The sequence below is a fragment of the Centropristis striata genome, chromosome 1 (genome assembly GCF_030273125.1).
Source record: "Centropristis striata isolate RG_2023a ecotype Rhode Island chromosome 1, C.striata_1.0, whole genome shotgun sequence".
Lineage (NCBI taxonomy): Eukaryota > Metazoa > Chordata > Actinopteri > Perciformes > Serranidae > Centropristis > Centropristis striata.
Genome location: NC_081517.1, coordinates 38,834,837 through 38,858,866, shown reverse-complemented (window position 1 = coordinate 38,858,866; position 24,030 = coordinate 38,834,837). Strand labels below are relative to the sequence as shown.

The 24,030-nt window shown below is 36.4% G+C and overlaps 1 protein-coding gene across 2 annotated transcripts in view; it reads left to right on the top strand.

Annotated features, from left to right (window-relative positions):
• The first annotated feature begins 313 nt into the window (after positions 1–313).
• The window catches only part of coro2aa (coronin 2Aa), a 50,924-nt gene continuing 27,207 nt past the window's right edge, over positions 314–24,030 (top strand). The window contains exon 1 of one of the 2 annotated variants that reach the window (XM_059341753.1): positions 314–611. In XM_059341753.1, the coding sequence (XP_059197736.1) occupies positions 597–611 (15 nt within the window). In that variant the 5' untranslated portion in view covers positions 314–596. Of the gene's footprint in view, positions 612–23,650; positions 23,932–24,030 lie in introns of those variants that run through there. The other variant, XM_059341761.1, reaches the window with a different exon arrangement.

Below are 24,030 nucleotides of genomic sequence, written 5' to 3'. Positions count from 1 at the left end.
TTTGTGTCTTTTTTTGGTCATTTTGTGTCTTTTTTTTAAGTAATTTAGTTTTTTCTGTCATTTTGTGTCTTTTTTAAGTAATTTAGTTTTTTCTGTCCTTTTGTGTTGTTGTTGTTGTTGTTGTTGTTGTTGTTGTTGTTGTTGTTGTTGTTGTTTTTTTTTGTAATTTTGTGTCTTTTTTTTTTTGGTCCTTTTGCTACTGCCTCGTGTGAGACCCCTGCTTTAATCATACAGTATGCTTGTAATGAACCTGCCCCGCCCCGCCCTCCTCCTCCTCTCCCGTCGCATCCTGTGCTCGCATCTCTTCATCCTCCTCCTCCTCCTCCTCCGGTTCGTGTTTTCTTTTTTTTTCATGGTGCGGTGTGTTCAGGGACATGCTCTGTCTGTGAGATTTTTTTATATATTTATTTGCCGGGGACTCTTAAGGTCGAGCAGGGCATCATGACTTTTAAATAACCACCATGCAACAACAACCACCGGTGTTATAACACGACTCGTCCCGCCCGGCAGCTCCACCAGCACCACCAGCACCGCTGCACTTCACCCAGCCCTCTCCAGGGAAAACTGCCACCACCTGCCGACGCCTCTCGCACCATATGACCGTCTCAAAGGTGAGTTTCTCCTCGGTGTAAAACTCCTGCAGTGTGTGTGCTCTCTCTCATGTTGCAGCCGTGTTTCTGCAGCGCTGCTCTGCACTCTAAACGGATTGTGTGACAGTTTTATTTTGGGGCTTTACACACTTGCAGCGTGCAGCTCTGCCATGCGGCTCCACAGCCAGGAAACACACAACTCCTGGTCCTCGCGTGTGTGTGTTTCAAGGTGTTTTAGCTCAATGTTTTACTGGCAGCAAGTAGGTTAAAATGCATCTCTTTATATCTGTTTGATACAGACCTAAGAGCTTGTTACGTGATCTTTTTAACTTGGAGACAGACTCTGAATACATGCAGCATGTTGTTTTAGTGCACAGCTGCTTCTACTGAAACTGATAAAATCACATTTCTAAATGTTTTCTGTCGCACTAACTTCAAATGAAAATGAAATTTAAGTAATTTAGTCATTTTGTAATGCTTTTTATGAGCTAAATGGCTGAAAAGGAAACGTATGAGCATGTCTCTGCTAAGCACAATGTGTAAAGTGGGGCTTTTTTGTGGAGATATTTACTTTTTCAGAACTATCTATTACAGTCATTGTTTTGACCATGAAATGACTGAAAACTGGTGCAAAATTAGCATTATTCTTTCCAAAAGCCCCGAAATCTGCAAATGTTTTGTTCGGGTCTGCAAGAACCACAGACGGAAACTTGATTATATATGATATGAATTTTCCTATCATAGATAAGACAAAAAGAAGAGCTACTTAGTATTATAGATTTAAATCAACTTGCCCTAACCTACAAAATCATATGCAAGTCAACAACAAACATCTTTTCGTAAAGGACAGCATTGATATGGTCATTGTTTAATAAAATTGGGATTATTCCATTCATTGTTTTGGGTATAAAACGACTGCAAACTGGTGAAAAATGATCATTATTGTTTCTCAAAGCCCCAAAATGTGCAAATGTTTTGTTACGGGTCTGCAAGAACAACAGATGAAAACTTAAGAATAATAATTTAAACCTCACAATTGTTGGAAATAACTTATTACTTAATGAAATATTTCAGTGCTGATTCGTTTTTAACTGTTTGACAAATTGATTTGAGAACAATTCTTTATTTCAGCTCTGAATAAAAATAATCAGATGCTGAGAGCTTCAACCACACCTCACTTTAAAACTGCTGATTCACAGTTGTCAAGAATGTCAAGAAAAAAAAAATTGAACAGCAGGTTGACAAAAATGTCTGTTTTTCACTGGAAATGACACAAATTCTTATGTAGTAATGAAAAGACAAGTCGATTTAGAGTTAGTGAGTTGATAGAAATGAAAATAAACCCCAAATGATAACTGATTTGGTCACTTATTTGTTTTATTTTGTTTTTTTAACATGTATCATATTGGGTTGTTAATATAAAAGAAATGTTAATTTTAATGTACATGCCACCCAGTTTTATTATGTTCAAAACTATCTGAATACAAACTTCCCCCCCAAAATAATAAATAAATGCATAAATAATAACAATAATATTAATAATTTTTAAATGAAACATAAATACTGTTTTTTTTTTTAATATGAGGATTTTTTGATACTTTTTTATTTATTTGTTTGTTTTTTTATCATCGATTAATCTGCTGATTATTCTCTTGATTAATCCATGGAGTTTTTTAGCTATATTATTTATAAAATGGTGAAAAAATGGCCACTATAATTTCCAAGGAAAAATCTTCAAATTCCTTTTTTTTTATCCTGCCAACTGTCCAAAGACAAACAAAGAAATAAACAATAGTTTTTCATCATCTTTGTTTCAGCAAAGCAGAAAATCTGCATGTTTGAGAGGCTGGAATCAGCAAGTAATGACAATAGATAGATAAAGATAATAGATAATAAAAGTAGTAAAAGCAGTACATTTCTGTCAATTGATGAATATATTACTTGACTAAAGACCTAAAGAAAAAAAGCACTTAAATTTGACTTTTTATTTTCATTTTATTTTTTTAATATTTTTTAGTGCATTTTCCAACATAAACAAAAACAACAAACAACACACTGTGGCCACAAAAAACAAATATCCAATTACTTATTACGTAATACAGACAATACAATGAAAATGCTCTGTCCCATTACGATTGACAGTGATGTAGCAAATACACATCTGGAAAGAAGTGAAGAGTCGTTAAAAAAACAACAACAAAAAAAACATTTTTTTCAAAAATCTCAATTTCCATTTTGAGAGAAAATGCTAATTTTTTTTGATAATTAAAAATAATAATTATAAGTAAATTAATGTCCTTTCTTATAACCTAAAAACATCAGTTAGCCAGTTTCCCTCATTGCCATCTATCATCCCTTTTAATACAATAGTTGTGAGTCGTTTACCAGCATATTTAAAGAAGGGTGCCCAGATCTTTAAAAAGTCATCCATCTTACATATAAATCTGTGTATTAGATATTCCATTGGTATAAGATCATAAATTTTACTTTTTAATATTGCCGCATGGACGTTTCGAGTAACAGTAGATCATAAAATCTATAAAAAATAAATAATTGTCACCTACTGCATACTACTGAAACTACGTAATGTTCATATAGTGCTGAAACCAAAAGTCATAAAAAGACTCACAGTTGATTTAAAAATGAAAGAAATGGGAGTTTTCCCATCTTTTTATATCAATTCAAATTTAATATTTTGTTTGTTTTTCATGATTGGTTGAACAAAACAAACAATCAATTGAATTCTGGGAGCCAGTGATGGTCTGTTTACTGTTTTCACGTCCTTCAGATGAAACAATCAGCTAAAATGAATGAATTGTGAAACTGATCCTGTATTGAACTGCCCCATCAGCCACAGTTCCTTATCTTTATATTTGACCATAAATGACGGCATTGAGTTCAGTTCAGGCCGTCTTCATGTCTGCAGACACGTCATTAGTTCAACATCACAGTGAAGTGTGTTATTGAGGCTCTGTGGGCGGCTGCTCGGCCCGTCCAACAGTTCACCAGATGGTTTGGATCCATTGTTTTTGCTCACTTTTGTCTGAATGGACGTAAACAAACTTAAGACAAAAGAAAACGCAGTTTGAGAGCTCTGTGTTTAATGACCCGGCTCTAATGTTCTCCACATGTAGCAGAAATTTAGGACTTGGTGCTAACTGGCTCCTCCAGTGTGGCATCACTTCCACAGCGGCAGGTCCCACTGGGCACACAGCACGGCTTAATACCTGCTCGATAAATAAATATTTCAGACTGTTATGTGTTATATTGCTCCAGAACTGACTGAAAAACTGAATATAAAAACATGTTTTGATTATTTCATGTGTGATTTTTGCTTATTTTCCAATATATTAATATATAATATCATATATAATAAACCTGTTCTACCGAAAAAATGACAGACACAAATTCCGTTATTGAGGATGAACATTTATTTTTCAGAGGATTTGTTCATATGAAACAAAAACATTTTTTATTGTAATTTTTCCAACTTCTAAACCTGCACTGCGCCAGAGGAAACCCTTGTCCCAGACAAGAATTCATGACTTCAAACAATTGAAAAAATATTTGGAAAAGTCTTAAAAATCTAAAATGATCAATACCTACTGATAAAATAGGTGCAGAAATGTACTAATATTATAACTTTTGTTTTAAAATATTTTTTTATTGAAATGTTGGCACATTAAAGTTGAGTTGGCTATATCTTGAGGACCCCTGTCTCACATCCTGCTTTAAAAAAAAATAAATAAATAAAAAAAAAAAAAAAAAAAAAAAAAAAAATATATATATATATATATATATATATATATAAAATGTATTTAATAATATTGCTAACCAGTGTGTCCCACCCATAACATGTCAACTCTGTAGCTCCTTAGATTGACATCACTCATGTCTGGAGGCAATTAGCTTAGCTTAGCATAAAGACTGGAAACAGAGGGAAACTGTTAGCCTGATGTGCTGATTGGATAGAGATTTGTAATTGGAACAGAAATCTATCAGCTAAAGTTAGATGAATTTCTTACAGCCTATTAGTTTCAGTTTTATGAGGCTCAATTGTAGAGCTCGACCGATATGGGATTTTTGAGGCCAATACTGATTTTAGAGGGCAAAAATTCATCAATAACAAATATGGTGGCTGATATAGAAATTTCTTCTGTAATTGAATAATAAATAGACACCTTACAGTGAGTGTTTGCCCTGTAATTATACTGTCAGGAACTCCCATCATGCAAAAATAATTTCTGTATGACAAAAATGATGCCAAATATCTGTTTGAGTTTCTGCTGTGTTCTCTCTGCATTGCTCATACACTGCAAAAAAGCCAACTTGTATTTTTTGGCCTAAAACAGTGATTTAATTTGGTAAAACTTGGAAATATAAATTACTGACATTTAGGCCAATAATGTAAGTTAGCACAACAAAGGAAGCCAGTTGTCTGCTCAAAAACAAGTTGGTGAGTTGTTGTTACTTATATCTTTAAGTTGGGGTTCACAACAAGGAACAATAGTTCTGCTAACTCTTATTTCTTTGTTGTGAAATTCGGTCATTAGCGAAAGCTAGCAGCTAACTGATGCTAGCGGCTAACTGATGCTAGCAGCTAACTGCTGCTTGTTACAGCTACAAGAGTAGCCATTAGCGTATCTATGCTAACTCAAAATTGTGGTCACAACATTAGCTGACATTTCATAGCGGCGTTACAATCATGCCAGAGAAATTCAGAGTTTAGCAAACTCAAAAACAAAACTTGAAATATTTTGTTTAATTGTCCAACTTAAAATTTTATCTAAGTTTGTTGCCTTGAAATTTTGAGTTCACCCAACTTTTCTTTTTTTTGCAGTGTAGGCAGCGCTGCACTGTTGGAGTTCACGAGTGAGGCGTGTCCGTGGTTACTTCACATGTCTGTAATAAAAGCAGGACAGTCGAGTGTCTCGTATCTAAACTACTAAAGTCTGTGAACCAGATGAAGAGTTAGCATTACAGACAGCTTGTGTATGTTGCCCCACGTTTGATTAGGCCACTTGGACAAAAAATGCATCTTTCACAAACCTGCAGGTTGTTTCAGTGTCTTGACTTTAGGAGTCGTGTGAAGTGGCGAGGTGTCATGCCAGCTCTCCACCCTTCTAACTCGGCCTGTCATCCACCTAATGGCAAACTCCTGCCAACACGAGCATTACACTAATGAGTTTCTAACACGTCTTCACTTGTGGGAAACAGAAAACTCCTGCAGCCAAAAATAACCCTCAACACAGCCACATGCAGACTTTTAATGAGGCGTTCGTGGCATCTGAAGACGCTTTTATTTAATTCTACTCTGTCTCTAGTGAAATCTGTTGTGCACTTTCATGTCAGACCATAAAAACCTTTTTATCACTGGTATGTTATCGCTCAGACTGTTAACACATACCTGGAATTCCCTCGCTCTCGTCCAACCTGTGAACTGCGCTGTTTGCTATGTGGAAACTCAGTTATTCACAGGCTCTGTTTTGTTGTTTCTACAGTGACTAGAATTAAGTTCAGGTTGGTTCAAAAACGGTAACAGGTGTCAAAGTCCTGCCTGCTGTAATTGCTGCTGTGAATTGAAGGCGTGCTTCTGAGCAAACATGTCCTTGAGCCTGAGGGCCTTATTGGCCTGTGCCACGCTGCTGTTGGGCAATAAAGTGATCGACAAATAACAGAAGATATAACCTGTATTCTTGACAAACAGTTATAGTTAGTTAGTTATTTAGTTAGTTATTAATTAAACAATTATACCTCAAAAGCGGTTGATATTTACCTGTAAGACTGCACTCTGTTTTTTTAATCTCACGTGAAAATGAGACACAATGAGCTGAAATTTTTTCAGATTTATTAAATCTCCTGTTAACGTTTTTTTTTTTTTTTTAAGGAAGAAAAATAACCTCGGGCATGTTTAATTGTCCAAAAGTGTCAGAAACGTAAAAAAAAAATCCCAATAAATATTGTTTATATTTAATTAATAATTCCATTGCTAAACATTTCAATAAATATTAAGTTCAATTGTGTTCTTTACCTCTCACAGATCATGGTTCAATGAGGATAATTTACTCCTTTTTTTTTTTTTATACTTTAATTTTTTTTCTTTTCACAACACAAACATGAGGTCATATACAATCACAATACAATCACATTGAACAATACACATAAGCGTTCACCACAGGGTTACTCCTTTTTTCATAAAAAATATGATTTTTCTTTCTTTTTTAGAAAAAATACTTTTAACTACTTTTGTTTAGATTTTTAAACTTTGAAATGGGTCAATTTGACCCGCAACATAACAGGAGGGTTAATTTACAATTATATCTGTAAGAATCTATTCATTAAAAGTCAAAAATAGCACAGATTGTTTTCTTCTCACACACTGAATATCTGTAGGTCCATGTGATATCTCATCTGGCGCTTTAACATCACATCACATGATCTTAATAGAAAGATGGGATTTTGGGGATTTGGGGCCGTTAAGCCAACATGGATAAGAAGAAGTGCTCAGTAAAAATGAAAATTCCAACATCTACATTTCCTTGACTTCTGGATGTTATATCATCATCTGCTGCTGATGGGGATCATGTGATAAAATAGAAAGCTCCAGAGCAGCTACTTAATGGCACATGAAGTAAGATCGATTAGTTGATCCCTCCTCCGTTGCTCTCCCTGAGGTTTTTTCTTCCCCTCTTTTTTTGGTCTGCTGTGAGGGTCTAAGAACAGAGGGCGTGGTGCCCTGTGCAGACTGTAAAGCCCTTTAAGGAAAATGTGTGATCCTGGTCTATATATAGAGTAGAATTAAATGAATTGAATTGAGTTAACCCTTAATAGGGCACTCATTGAAATACTTGCAAATTCCAAATTTCAACCCTAGAGAATATTGGAGGATATTACATACAGCCAGAATGTGTAAAAAAAACAAACAACAACATACGGACCCGGGGGAGGGGTGGCAATATTTTGAGAAAAAAGTTTACGAGATTAAAGCGGCAAATCTACGAGAAAAAAATGCGCAGATTTATGAGATTTAAAGTGGTGAATCTGCGAGAAAAAAGTTGCTTTTCCCCCATTTTTTTCTTGTAAATCTTGTCGCGCATATTTGCCACTTTAATCTAGTAAATTTGCAACTTTTTTCTCTGTTTGTATTTTTATTTTTAGGCCGTCATAGAGAATAACTCTGTTTGTACGACTATTCCTTGCAGATTTTTTTTCTAAATTTTTCATTTTTACATTGGAGGTCAAGGTCAATAAAGTTAATATTATTATATTATTATCATACTGATTGGTCAGATGCCATGGTGTCACTGTCTGTGACGTAGCCTGATCTGTGCTGATTAGCTGGAATAAATCCATGTGGTTCTATGACCTCACAGAGAGACATGGGGACTTAATTTTGGATATCCGCTGAAGTTACCAAATATAGTTCCTCGCCCAATAAAGGGTTAAAGAAGACTGGAGGGAGACTGTGATGGCCTTTTTTTCCACATTTCCTAAACAAACAAACACAAGAAAAAAATATGCAGATTCTCAAAAATGAAATTCATTGTTATTGTTATATGGCCTTTATGTATTTTCACTTAAATATAAATGAGCGGTTTCAGCTGATAAGAAGAAGCTCAGATAGCACACGCAGCTCTCCGGCTGTTTGAACTGTTGAATGTGTCGAGTTTGTGGCACTTTGATGGATCATTAGTTGTAACTCCACACTGAGGTGAAGAAACTAATTACAGGGTGTTGGGTCATCATGGAACCAGTCCAGACTGTTGTGGGTGTGTACAGATGACTAAAGACAACAGAAGATGGTAATAATCTTCTTCTTCTTCTTCTTCTTCTTCTTCTTCTTCTTCTTCTTCTTCTTCTTCTTCTTCTTCTTCTTCTTCTTCTTCTTCTTCTTCTTCTTCTTCTTCTTCTTCTTCTTCTTCTTCTTCTTCTTCTTCTTCTTCTTCTTCTTCTTCTTCTTCTTCTTCTTCTTCTTCTTCTTCTTCTTCTTCTTCTTCTTCTTCCCCCCCCCGAAGCTTTATGGTCAGTTGGAAGTGTGTAACTAAGCATTGTTCTAATATTAATTAGTCTTCAGATAAATCCAAATATATTTGAGAAGCTGGGAATATTTGAATATGAGAATATTTGACATTTTCAGCTGTGCTTGTGGCCAGTGTTGGTGGATCCACTACTTCAGTCCAGACTGAAACATATCAACACATTTTTACAGCCTGATGAAGACCTTTTGAGGATGAAGGGATGGACAAAGGATTTTTATTCACAATCAGAGTAACTCGGATACTTTGACTTCAATCAACACAGTGGTTTTCAACCATAAATAAGACTGGACAGTCATTACTTGAGCGCCACTCATCTATTTTTTTGACTCATCACAGCACAAAGTTGTTATTGCTAATTGATAATTTGTGCCAGCATGAATAGGCCTCTTGAGGATGAAGGGAACTGAATTTGGTCATCCCATCCTTCAGACAGCCTCTCCATCACGTCACAATTTTTATTTGTCCAGCAAAACGAATGACAGTTGTCCACTGTGATAATGTGGGATGCACCGATATATATCGGCCTTGTTGACTACAAGCAGACTTTCTGCAAATAAGATGACATTCAGTGATGTCAGAGGTCGATGTTTAGCTGATGTGTTGCATCACTTTTTTGCCAGCTAAATGTTTGTTTTTAGGGGTCGGACTCAAAACTGTCCTTTTTAAAATACGTTCAGTTAATTTTAATAATGGAGATTTCTTTGTTTCCTTGGCACAAAAGGTTTATGCCGATAAATAACAGCAAGAAACATCGGTATAGGCCCAGAATTTCACAATGAATGCATCCCTCGTCATAAGTGCCAATGCTAACATGCTAAACTAAGATGGACATTATCCCTGCTGAACAATCTGCATAACACAGTGGTTTAGTCTGCAGAAGGTGAATTAACTGTGAAAAATGACCATCACAGATTCAAAAAGCTCAAGATACCATCTTGAAAGTATTTATGTCCAAATGATCCTCAAATATTAAATGAACAACTATTTTAAAACAGAGAAAAGCAGAAGAGTCTCTTATCAGAGCAGCTGAAACTAAAAACAATTGATGACGTAGAAGGGCACCTTGAGAGCACTGACCTGTCATGGCCATGTGCTACCTGACAGCGTTAAACAAAGTGAAAATAATCTGTGAATCTGCCTCGTGATTTGGTTCTTCCTCGCCCCATAGGGATTTATCCTTTCAGCAAGTTTCATGAAAATCCCGCCAGTAGTTTTTACGTAATTCTGCTGACAAACAAACCAAACTGAAAAAAATGTGTCTCCAAGCAGCAACTAACACTGTGTATTCCTGTGTGCCGTTCTGCTGGAATATATCACTGATTTAGTAACAAGTTAGAAACAGCCTGAAGGTGAACGAGGTCACCTCCCATGTCCTCTGCTGCTTCAGAGTCAAACCACACGTGGAGCCTCGAGGAAGAGGAGGAGTAGGTGGAGAAGGTGGAGAACCTGATGCTGCCTCTAAATGATGCCTCATACATGACTATACCTGGAGAACAAAGCCCCCAGGGGCCTTAAATCCCTGACTCCACCGCCTCCACTCCCCATGTGGCTCACTGAGCCTAATGAAGGCCGGTCTCTCTGTCAGCACGACCGAGGTGACGTCACTGCTCTCAAACTGTCCGTGAACCTGTTGATACAAAATCACATTATCTAGAATAGGGATAGGCAACTTAAATTAGTTAGTTAGTTAGTTAGTTAGTTAGTTAGTTAGGTTCTTTATTGTCCTCAAAGGGATAATTGTTTTCACAGTTTTTCAGGACAGCATACATTTAAAAAAGGCACAGCACAGTGTAGCAACACTGTGTAGCTGGAGGGGGCCACAATTTTTCATGGACACTTCCACAGGGCCACATATAGGACCGTGCACTTAACCAGATATGATTAAACTGCAATTTTTAATATGTTTACAGTGCAGTAACTTAACATATTTCATGCTCAAACGCATGTATAACAGTATAAATAGGAATACAAAAGGTTTGAAGGAGAAAAAAAAACACTGTGATTTCTTTTTTTTTCAGTGCAAGAACAGCAGACCAACATTAATTGCAAGAAGTAATTTTGTGCATTTTTACACTGTGCTTTTAATATTTCATGCTCAAATGCATGTAGTAGTGCTGAGGGCCACTTCAAGTGATGGTGCTGTTTTGTTCAAGTTTATGATTATGTCTTCAAAAAAAAATCCTCCATGTTAAATTCACTTTATTTCTGCACAGTGACACCTCTAACCATCGACATCATGACAGGATGATGTTTAAATCCAGAGTAAAAACAAAAATTTTTAAAATCTGTTATTCAGCAACATCTGTACTAACATTATTATACGTAACCCACCATGAGCTGGTGCTCGTACTAATTAGAGTTTAAATTCCACAATTCTGCAAATACTTTTCATTATTGATTATTTTACCTTATGTTGTTGTGATTATTTGTCTTTTTAAAATGTTTTTATTGTGAAGCATCATTCTCAAAGATAACAAACATGTTAATCCACCGCTTCTTTTCCTTTTATAAACAATGTAAAAAAACATAGGGAAAATAAATAAGTAAATAAATAAATAAATGAAAACATTAATAATGAAAATAAATAAACAAAAATATAAAAATAATAAACAAAATAATAATAATAATAATTGGGAAAACTAATAAAATCAATACTATGTAGATGTTGAAAAAATACAAATATTTGAAAAAGAATAATCAATTTAAAATGTGATCAAACTTAGAAAAACAGCAAATCTTCACATTTGAGAAAATGTTTGAAAATGGACTTAACTGATTGATTAACAAAATAATTGCTGATTAATTTTCTATGGATCATTTCAGCTGTTTTATTTTTTATATTTTTGCATCAATACACAATTCAGATCTGCATCATCACTGACTTTCTTCATCAGGTGAGGTGTGTTTTACATATTAAGTGAATTAATCATCTGACATTATGACTTTATTTCAATCTTTGAAATTACAGTGAGGATGTCTGATGATTGATTTTTATATCCCCTTGGTGCTTTATGGCCTCCAGGCAGCAGCCAAACTGATTCAAACAAATCTGCCATGTTTGAGTGCACAAGCTTTAGGAAACAATCTGCTGCTGGATGTTCAGGATGATTACTGTACTCGTCCTGACAATGGTTTAGGAAATCCTAAAATGCTCTTATGTAACTGAAGAGTGCACGTGACCGCAGAACCTCTCACTGGTATTGTCACACATAGACCGTCTACAGACCTCCAGCCTCTGACTGGAGCAGCTCCTGCTGGCTCTCTTCAATGCGGCTCACTTCCACTGCAAAGCATAATGACTTTCCGAACAATGGATGGCTTCAAAAGACCTGTTTGTGTCTCCGGGCTTCTCTGTACTGTTACATCACTGTCACTCAGATCAGTCTCTGCAGGTCGTCCTGCACGTTTCTGACATGACAGCTGTCCGACCGTTTGAGGATTATCTGCTCCCACGTGGGGCAAACAGGGAGGGGATTACTTAAAAAAAAAATAGGGAGAGAGAGTCTGTGGATTTGTGCAACAGCCAGCTCACCGTGTCGATTGCACAAGTTTTTCAGGCTGCAGGAGAGAAAAGTCAACACTTCATTAGGACACAGAGGGAAACAAACAATGTGACCCTGCAGGTTAAATCTTTCTGTTCTGGGGCCACAGTTTATACCTCTGCATTTCAAATTGCACTTAAGTCACAGACACAAGGATCTATTTTCTGGAAGAAAAAACAAAAACAAAAAACTGGCAATCTTTGAAAACACATTAAAGAAAACTTCATATGTATTTTCAGAACCCTCAATGATTTTTAACCCGCTTTTCAGTAACCGTTTCCTGTGCTGGCAGCTGGACATGACATTTATATGACCAAATAGAAATATAGATTTATATTTGTACAAAAAAAATTAAAATAACACAGTAACATCACAATAGTATGAGGGCCATTGTACATATACAGAAAAAGATCAGAATTTCTCTGATTAAAGTCGTCAATTCATGAGGAAATTTTTTTTAATATTCTCTGAGGTTAAAGTGGAAAATTTACAAGAAACAAATCAAAAATACTGTACTGTAACACACAAATCTGATACTAATAAAATCACAAAATTGCAAGAAAACAAGCCAAGGATTAAAGTTATAATGTAAAAGTTGTAACACCTTCTTAACATCAGTAAGCGTTAATGATCTTCTGGGATTTTACAAAAATCACCAGGTATTTATCTTTTAGATACATAGCACTCCAGTGTGAAGGGTTTTAAAAAAAATGTTTTTATTGGTTTTATATTAAGTAGAAATTTCACAATAGCACTAGTTGAGTATTGAACATCACAAAATATTATATCTTTCAGACACAGAACAAACATCCCCCATGGCGACCTCTTATGATCTCTCCAGAAGATATAAAAAGCTCACAGTATTTCTTTTAAATTTTCTTTATTTGAATTAACTCAACACAAACGTGTGAAGGTAGAGGAAATAACTAGTCTTGAGTTCATCCCAGTCTGCAAGTCCACGTCCCCTGTTGACCCCTGAACCCGTTACTCCCCGATCACTCACTCAGGACTTCATGTGTTCAGGCATTAGTGCATGGAACATAACTTGAGTAAATAATTAATGAAAAAACCTTTTTATAAAATGAAAATCATTCATAAATCTTGACTTATGAGATTCTAGTGGTTGCCAACTTTTCTAACCTCACAAATTAACATGATATACCTTCTTTAGAGTGTTATTTTCATACTTTTATAGGCCTTAATAGGCAAAAATGTCCAGTATTTCACAAGAAAATATCAAAGAGAAAGGCTTGCACCTGGAGCTTAACAACATTAGTGCATTTAATGTAAGTCGGATAAATCTATTTATGGTAACTAAATTTATCATGATAATTTTAAAATACGAGCTGGTGGTTCCCAACACTTGAATAAAAGCGATTTTGTGTATTTTTCAGTAAGTCCTCATGGCATAAATAGGCAAAACTATACAGTATTTAACAGAAATTGCAAAGATAAAATAAATGTAGAAGCTTCTTTATACTTACTGACTTCCTAAACATCTCAGGACCCTTCATGTTGGGACCCACTTGCTTTTTATTTCCTCGAGGTTTAAATAGATTATAAGTGCATCAGCAGCTACAGGATGTATTTATTTAACCCATTAAAGCCTGGAAAGCGGATACATCGTTTTGTAGTATTTGTAGTTTTTTCCACCCATTTTCGGTCTCTTGGCCAATGAAATGCATCAGAATACTTGTGGGAGTGTCGCAATGCAACATGGGAGTTTTCCAGAACTAAAATCATCACCAAAAAAAGACACAAAATGACCAAAAAAAGACAAAATGACCAAAAAAAGACACAGAATTACCAAAAAATGACATAAAATGACTTCAAAAAAACTTCAGGTTTTAGGGAGTTATTTTAAAATCGCCCATAGGTTTTACAGGCATTTTTTCCAGCCGTTTTAGGCCTAAATGTGTTAAGCGGGAGTGTTTCTGTGTGTGTGCGCTGCTGTTGTTTTCTGGACTTGGAGGGTCTTAATCATGAAGCAGATGGGTCAGCAGAGTCTGATTCATTATTCATGAGAAGTAGAGAAGTGGCCTCTTACACTGATCTGTGCATGTGTGTGTGTTCACCATATTGATTCCTGAGGCCTAAAGTAGCCCTAATGGTTGTACCTCATGAAAAATGCTGTCGGAGCGAGTGTACGTTTGCTCCCTGACGAGGCTTCTGTTTACATTTGTTTATTAGCTCAACAAGATCCCAAATACTAGGTCCGTGTTAAGCCTGTTTTGAAGGAGAGAAAGTAATTTGAGGACTTTGAAGAAATGTAGTTTCCAGACGGAGTCGGGGATCCTTACGTGTTTGGTGATCTGCAAACTTTTCCTGTGGAGCAACCAGCATGTTTGACATTTATCTTTTCCAGTTAAATGTCTCGAATGGATTGTTGTGAATAAAAAAAGTTGCTGAGAAAAAAGTTGCTTTTTTCCTCGTAAATCTGCGACTTTTTTCGCACAGATTTGCCACTTTAAATCTCTTAAATCTGCAACTTTTTTTCTTGTAGATATGCCACTTTAATCTAGTAAATTTGCATTTTTTTCTCAAAATATTACCTGAAGTTACCAAGTATAGTTCTTTGCCTGATAAAGGGTTAAAAACATGCTACTCTAAGATATTGTAACCGAGTATAAGGGCGCCAATACTAGATGGATAATAAAATAATAAACGGACACGAATAGCTGTCTTCAACAGGAGAAGTCTCACTTTTATTCCTCCTCTCAGCTTGCTCTCACAACAACAGTCAATACTCCACCGGAACAACAACACTACTTCCGGTCTGTCCTTCACAATAAAACACTTGTGTAAAGAATAGTATCTGACAAAGCTCTACTAAGAGCTACCATAACAAAAGCTAGGTTCCAATATCATTGAGATGTTAGCATTTAGCTCAGTACCTCCTGACTGAGTATAGGTAAAGGTTAAATGAAGTTCAAATACTAGTTTTAAGTGTTTGTTGTGGTCGTGTGCTCCGTCAGCGAGCTGCACATTCTGTGTGTCGTCGACTATCACAACAGGCTAATGCAGTTAGCTAATGTGGGTGATCTGATTAGCGGAGGCCTCCCTCAGCCTGATAGCGGAGCGTGCACTGCAGCTGTCTGTGTATTGTTTATGGAGAGCGGCTGTGCCTATATAAAGGCAGCTAATCCCCCTTGAGTCACAGAAAGTGAAACTCACCTTGACTGCAGTTACTATGGTTAGGATGGATGCATGGCTCACTGACACTGTGTTAATTTAAGTGTGACTTGTTTGGTCTGCTCTGAGGCACGAGCTCGTCGACTTTGCTGAATAATTGATCCTCTTCAGCCTATTTGTCATTTAATATTAATCACATATAGTAAATTCTGCAATAAAATGCCTCTCTTTACCATCATATCAAACCCTAAGGCGGTGCTGCCGGAGCTAATTTTAGAACATCAAGCCTCATTTTGTGCTCATTTTCTGCACCCCTCTCTTTGATGCTGAATATTTTTAATTGTGTCAGGAGCTTCAGCTGCAGAGGCCACTGGCTGTCTGCAGAGCAGCTCGGCTTAGTTGTAATTAATACTAGATAACAGAAACTCTCCAGAGGCTACGACCTGAGACAAACCCTTTCCTCTGTGCCAGGATGTGACATGATCCGTAATTATAATTACCTCGTACGATAACGGGGGAGAATTTTCTTTTTCATTTTAAGTGGCCTGCCATTTTTTAATAGGACAGCTTTACATACAGATACATGGAAACATGCACTGTGCTCCAGTTGCACAGAAAAGAAGGAAAATAAAGACATGACCATATATTTACACTGTTACACCTGATTATTTGAGTAATTAATCAGAATCTGTAAAGCAATTAGGAACTGGTATCAAATAAATTGCAGTGTAGTAATTATCCAGTGAAAAGTACCTCAAAACGACTTAATTATGACCCAGAAAGGTTGTGACCATGTTGAAAAATGTAACGACAACAAAACTGCATTGATTTGTAAAATCCTTTATGACTTATATGTATTTGAATACAGAACACAGACAGTGGAAACGGCTGATCAGTCTTGAATTAAATGTTTTCTGTGTTTGTAAAAATCAGTGATGCACTAACGAAGTACATTTAATCAAGTGCTGTACTTGGGAGAAAAAAGTTTCTTTTTCCCCACTTTTTTCTCGTAAATCTGCAACTTTTTTTGCCCAGATTTGCCACTTTAAATCTCTTAAATCTGCAACTTTTTTTCTTGTAGAGTTGCCACTTTAATCTAGTAAATTTGCAACTTTTTTCTCGAAATATTACCTGAAGTTACCAAATATAGTGCTTTGCCTGATAAAGGGTTAAGCTTCATACAGCAAACAAACAACAACAAAATAATCAGCTACTTGAACAACAAAGTACTTGACTGCCTCTCTCTCTCTGATCATTATATGTTGTGTGCACCACAGCCATCCAGCCCATCTTGAGTCTGGACCCTCTTACCGTAAGCCAATAAAGGAATTGATTTAGCTTCCAGCTCGTCAAACCCAGACGATGTTTGCTGTAGTATAGTACTCATGGATGCCAGACGTTGTGTGTGTGTTTGTCTGGATTATTGCATTCTTTAAGTCTACAATCATCACAGCACACATAATTTATCTAAGTCTAACTTCTTTATATTTAAAGGCAAGTTTTCCTGAGTGTTTCTTTTGATGTGAATTCAGAGATTATTGGCTGTACAAACTGTGTTTCGCTGCCAAAGTTGATGTAAGCAGGTGAGCAAAGCTGTGATAGCACTGAATGGGAACAGCTGTGTTATTGAAGATATTTCAGTGAATCAGATATGAAGGAACGCGTTGCGCTGCACGGGCATGCTAACATGTGAGTCATGTAGCATTTTAACTAACCTGAGGTGAGATCATTATCACACCGTGTACTTTAATCGCCCATATGATGAAATGTGAGTCTTTACATGTAACCACAGGCATCAGCAACATAGTTTTAAAATGACTTCTGTTCATCGTATCAAATACTTTGATGACAGCATCACATCCTGTTTGCTGATTCACATCTTTTTGATTTTTTGATAACGAAACTGGACAAAAACTTTAGTTGGCAAAGCTGAAACTCAGTGATCGTATCAGTCTACTTTAGTCACACCTTTACCTGTTGAGACACACGAGTAGATTTAGATCTGAGACTTGACATGTTGGATCTACATTTTTTTTTATAGAAGTTTCTCCATAAACTTACTGCACATTTCAGTCTTGTTGCAGTTGTGTAGTGAGAAAATATATTTTTAAAATATTTTATATATATTCTGATTGGAAAATTTGGTAGACATTTGATGAAGTTGTTTAAAAAAAACAAACTTATTTGATTTTTTTTCTCAAACTCTGCAGTCTACAAGAGAAAATCCATAATAATAAAATATACAAAATATGATTTTAAAAAAATAAAGTAATAATCCCACAAGACCAGTCCACCACCCTAACCAGCAGACTGCTTTATTTATCTTTTTGTGTGTGCTTGTTTTGTTATAATTTCTTACTCAATAAAAGTGTAAGAAGTCATTATAAGTATATATTATATTTTATTTATTTATTATGTAAGAAGTGATTACAAAACAAGCAAAAACACATACGGGGATCCATAAAACCCCAAAAGATGTTGTAAAAAGTAAGACCGAGACACACAATAAAAAACAAACCAAATAAAAATCTGCCTCAATCACCTCCATTATCCCAAAATGAAGTGTTAACACGTTTTCTGTTTTCTATTTTTAAGTCAAACTATACTTTTTTTTCCCATTTATATATCTAATTAAGATATTAGAATGTTAACGGCTCTGTTTGCACATTTCTTTACTTTGGCAGATTTTACTTTTTGTATTCACACTCCTTGTTTTTATAATATACTTTAGAATTCTCTCTCTTTTGTAAAGCACTTTGAGTTGCATTTATATGTATGAAAAGCGCTATATAAATAAAGTTTGATTGATTGATTGAATATAAATTGAATGAAATTAATTGTAGCATTTTAAAGTGTTTTTCCGTGTGATGGGTTGTAGAATTAGTACCTTTCCTGTGTTTGAATGCAGGTGTGGCTCCTCATTTGCACAGTAAACAAACATGCAAATCACAGATTTATTGAAAAAGCTTGACCTTGCTTTCCTCGTCTGCTCACTACTCGCATGTTAGTGCCGTATGAAGTGATGCAAACAGGTTTTATTTATAGAAAGGTGTAGCCCCATGCACTCATGAAGTCATTTATTTGCTTTCTGAATGACACATGTAAATTAATCTGTCTTTAATGGAGGTTTCTGTGTACACGGGACGTCAATAGCTCTGGAGGACTTATTCAGTTTTTGACTGCACCTGTTCAGTTAAGTATATACTTGAATGGGACTAAACTATTTGCTCAGTTGGTGCAAACACTTGAGCATTTAATTCGGCTTAAACCTCAATGCAGCAGTTCAGGCTCCAAACTGGAGCATTGGATTGCACTTGGCACTGAAACCAGGTGTTTTACAGTCACAACAGAGTCAGACGGCTAATCAGGAATGACAAAGTGAGGAAGCGAAGGTCATTGTGTGTCTGCAGTGTCAAAGGCTCTGCTCCATTTTCTCACAGCAGCCAGCTATTAGTCTGCGACTGTGTGATCTGTCATTAGAGAGCGAGCCCTTTGTGGTTCCAGCTCTTTGGAAAGAGTCACAAGCTTTTAGGACTCATGCCCTGTCCTTATTGATAATTGCCACAACTCACACACACACACACACACACACACACACACACATACACACTAGAAGCACCAGGGTTTAATCCAGAGCCAAGAGCTGAATAAGAGGAAATACAGTGTGTAACAAGGCTGCCAGCAAAGTGTTCATAAATCAGAGCTGTCAGTCTGCTTTGATAAGACGAGCAGAAACATGGTGACACTGGCTGATCACTAACACTGTTTGTGTCTGTGAGCTTGATGTCTTAGAAACACCTTTGGCACAGTGATACTGGTTTCAGTATTACATTTAGTGCCGTGCCCAGTCAAAACGTTCCTGTTTGGAACGGGCTGCTTGCTCCTTGGCCTCCAGTCCAAACAACACTGCCATTCCTTGTTTTTGTCCTAACTTTGTTTATTGCTTTTTTGACAACAAAAACAGACAACAAGAAAGACCATACAGGTGACAAAGCGGAAAGCTGAAAATAGTTAAAGTGAAACAAATTTGTGACACAATATATGCATACATTGCACAGCAAATTGAGAAGAGTTGAATTCTTGGTGTTAAACTAGACATACACTAGTAGAGTTGATTATACTCTGGATAGAGTTAATCCATTATAATTAACTCTCAGTCGATAAATAGTTGTTGTCAAAACCGAGTGTAAAAAGGAAGTGTCACTAAATCAAACCTGTAAGTGTAAATGTTTAAATATTAACTCCGAAATTCTTACTCTAAACTCTGATCCTGTATTTCACACCTCAAGTGTTAACGTCGCCCCCTACACTGTACAACACCGCTCTGCTGCGTGTCAATCGGTCTAAACTTAAGATAGAGCTACATCTCAACTTTTAACGGTTACACTGTTCAGTAAGTACATGAAGTATTTGATAAAATTGTATTTTAATATTAATATTACTCTTCGGGCACCCGGTCATTTTGCAGTGGTGAGCCATGGTATCTTTACTCGTCACGCTGTTACTTACCACCTGAACACCTGCTAAATTGTTTTATGAGCTAGGGGTTAGCATGCATGCTGGTCTCACTGTAACATAAAAATTGAGCAACGGCAGTAAACGGTAAGTTTGGCTTGACGTTTTGGCTGTGTGAGACGAGTAATGCACTTTGTAACCATAGATATAAAACGTGATAAGATGATGCTATGGTTCGGAGTTGCTAGCTAGCATGCTAAAGTGGCGCTAACGCTAGCTAGCCCTTCGTCCAAAGTCATTTCTACATTTTTTTGTTGTTGCGAAAATAACACCGCTCTTGGTGAAGTATAATATAATTTTTGTCAGTAACAAACACACACTGTGAAATTGCGGTTTTGGACAGACTGCTCATGTTTACCGTGCCAAAACAGCACCAAGTCTTTTTACTGGGTCACACTAAAACATCACTATTATTTTGAGAGGGGGTTATATTTCTAAGTGTCATATGGTTTATCTTGGGAGACACTTCAATGTCGGTTCCCTCAATGACTTGAAAATAACTAACATTATTTATTTCTGTGCTTTATCTCTTTTAAATGTGTACACAGTAAAATCATACCCAAATTAACACTGTAAGAGTTGATCTTAACACTTTTAAAGTTATGGGTCCACACCTCAGAGTGTTAATTTAACACTTTTTCGAGTGTTGGTACCTTTACACTGAGTTAGTGTAAATTTGACTCTTTTTTGGTGTTACATTTTAACTCCAAAATAACAGTAGTCAGTAGTAAAAAAAAAAACAGGATAAAAGGAAAAATACATATACATTAAATTAGTCCGGACTATCAACAAAACTTCTCAACCAACTGAAAAAAAGCCCTCAAAGTTTCCCAAATATGTTTGAAGACTCTTACAAACTGCCATTCCTTAACCCTTGTGCTGTCTTAAGGGTCAAAAATGACTCCATCACGTTGTTCCCCGATAAAAACAAACCAACACGAAAAAAAGTGGGGAAAAAAGTGGGAAAAAGCAACTTTTTCTCGCAGATTCACCAACTTTTTTCTCGAAATATTACCTGAAGTTACCAAATATAGTTCTTTGCCTGATAAAGGGTTAAAAATCACCATACATTGTTGAGTCAAACTCCTGATGAGCCAAACACATCTTTACCAGTGTGTGTGCGTGTGTGTGTGTCCCGTTTCTTATCTCAGACAGTGTGTGACCGTTGGACTTTGTTGTGTATTTGGGGGGAGATGTGTTTGTGATCAGCTTTATCAGCAGTGAATATGTATGTGGGTGTGTGAGGTAATTTCTCAAGCACCACGTACAACCTGAGAAGATACGTTTAAAACACTAAACATAGTCTGACAAAACATGATGCACAACAGCAGTCTAGGTAAAATTGGCTTCATCTCAGCCAGCTCCAACACTAATGTAAGTCATCAGTGGTTATAATCAACAAAATATTCAACACTCTCAAGGAGGCCATACTGTATAATAATAATAATAATGATTTAGTTGATTATATTGTATCTGTACTTAAATACTCTTTTCCCGATCCACTTTAAATCTAATTCTGATCAAATCAAACCCTCACAGTCCCGATGGAGCACATTTTATTCCTAATAATAAACTATTTTTAAAGATGAATAAATTAAAGTAAAATTTTTAAATGCAGAACCTTTTTTTTCTCAATTATTTTATTTATTAATTTATTTTTAATAAATAGACTTTTCAGGTACAAAAATGATATGAATGTATGAAAAATATGAGGACTTTTATTTCTAATGGAGTACTTTTTACTTGGATAGTGCAGTTACATTTACTTAGATAATTTAGATGTATTTAATGAAATCCACCTTTATTTATTCCAGTGTGAGCAGTTCACTCTCTTTTGCATGTGTGTGTGCACAAGGTATTAAAAGCAAAGGCAACAATTAGAAAAATAGCGGCAAATTAAGGATAAATTAAGGATAAAACTAATAAAGGTTAAAAAGGGGCATTAAATACAACAATATAGGATAGAAAAAAAGTAAATCTTTAATATCTGCACCTCATTAACGTCTAACTGTTGCAGGAATTAATCCTGGTGATGATCTGAATGCTTTAAAACTGGCGTGCAGGCATGCACGTTTATGCAATAACAGGATTGATCAGCCCTTCGGCTACTCCCCCGTTTGACCGCGTGAAGGCCAGCTTTTTTCAGCCGTGCTGTTATCGACCCGCTAGCCTCTCCTAGCCTCCAGTGCTAATGTGCCATTACGTAATACGTAATGAGAGTGAAAAGCACCGCTGCCCAGCTGAAGCCGTGTGGATGGCTGAGTGTAGCAGCTGGGCTTCCTGCCAAACAATCCAGCCAATTTAATTTTGAGTGCATGTTGCACCTTTTTTGTTTTACTTGAAGTTTTGCGAGGAGTGTCAGATGTAACTTCATAGAGGACAGATGGTTTAAGAGGCACTGCCAGAGATTATGACATTAAGTGGAAATATTACTTTGTTGTGTGCAGAGAAGAACATCTGGAACACTCTCACACAGAGCAGTTTATGAATGAATGAAATGAAGCAGTAAGGCAGGATTATTAAATCTATAAAACAGCTATTAGTAAGGAATGCAAAGAAAAAATGTGCTCAGATACTCTTGTTAAATAGGAGAGATTACATGCAGCAAAGGCTCCTTGCCAAGAAGGGATGTCTTTAAAGCAGTATTCTACCAGTTTTACACATGATAATCAGTTTACACACAGAAAACTACTTCTCCTACTGAAAACTAGCAGTTTGGCTCCATGAAAAGTCTCTTTTACACACTGGAAGTATGTTTATAGATCTGTGCTTTTATCAGTCAGGGCGGATCTAACGGAAGATGTTATTGAGATGCATTATGGGAAATGTAGGGTTCAGTGTGGGCCTAAACTAATCTAGTACTCGGTATTAAGGATATCTCAGCCTTGGATTTTGACATGCGTCTTTAAAAGTAGAGCTGAAATGATTAGTTAAAATAGAAATAATACAACTTTAATAATTTAGCACTTTTCTTAGCAGTGTTACAAAGGAAGATAAAATGAGAATTAGACAAAAGGACATGAGTACAAAGTAAGTACAAGAAATAAGATGAACAAGAACAAATAAAAATGAATAATAATATAAATTGAACATTTTACAAAAGCTTTCACAAAGAGAAAAGTTTCAAGAAGAACTTAAAAAGAAGCTTAACCCTTAGTGTGACTGAGAAGAATTGTCCTTATTATGGTGAGTAAAGAACATCAATTTCTGATCTTTTTTTCTTAATGATGGTGTCTTATAAGACTGTTTGAGCCTGTTATAATATTTGTGCATGACACTAATAATAATCAATATGAAATCAAATGTACTTTTCCTTTGTCTGCAGAACTTTTATTCCCCTTTTTAAATGTTGGTCAACTTATATCTGCACAGTACCTGTGAACTGTGAACTTTATATTTTATACAATTTTTAATTAATTTTAAAAATTCAACTTGATTTGGAATTATTTCTGTCACTTCATCTTTCTTCTGTCAGACTTTCTATGAATGTAATGTGTGCTTATTTGCTGTAAGTTAAGTGAACAGACACACCTACCAATAAGTAATTTTATTATTGTGCAACAAGAGGGAAGAAGAGCGTCTCCCTCTTTTCTTTCCTCCTTCGTACCTCTCCTTCTCCTCAAAGATCGAACGAGAAATCCTGATTGAGCAAACAGAGTGACGAGAGGGAGCGGCGCCCACAGAGAGAGAGAGAGAGAGAGAGAGAGAGAGTGTGTGTGATTACCTGCTGCTCTCTCTCTCTCTCTCTCTCTCTCTCCCTCTCTCCTTGCAGTCACCTCCCTCTCTCAGGGAGTGTACACACTCTCCCCTCCTGCTTGTTCACACACGCACTTGGCTTCATGCTGCACACACACACCCACCGTCTCCTCTGAGCTGTCTGTGTGGACATCAAAGAAGACACTCAGGACTCCACTCGGACAGTAGTGTTGTAAGATTTTGGACAGGTTGTGTGTGTGTGTGTGTGTGTGTGCGTGTGTGTGTGGTTGTGTGTGTTTGTAGTTTTTTGTGGTGGGTTTTTTGTGGCTTGCCACTCAGACGAAGAGACGTAACTTTTTCTGACTCACCTAAGGACCCAGTGCTGCTTCTTGTGCCGGTGTCGACTCTCTCGACAGGGTGAGTGCTGCTCAACTCCCTGTTTGACTTTCTCACACTCCCTCCTGCTTAATTGCACTCTTTCTTTTCCCTTCCGTGTTGTCTCTTTCTCTGTCTCTT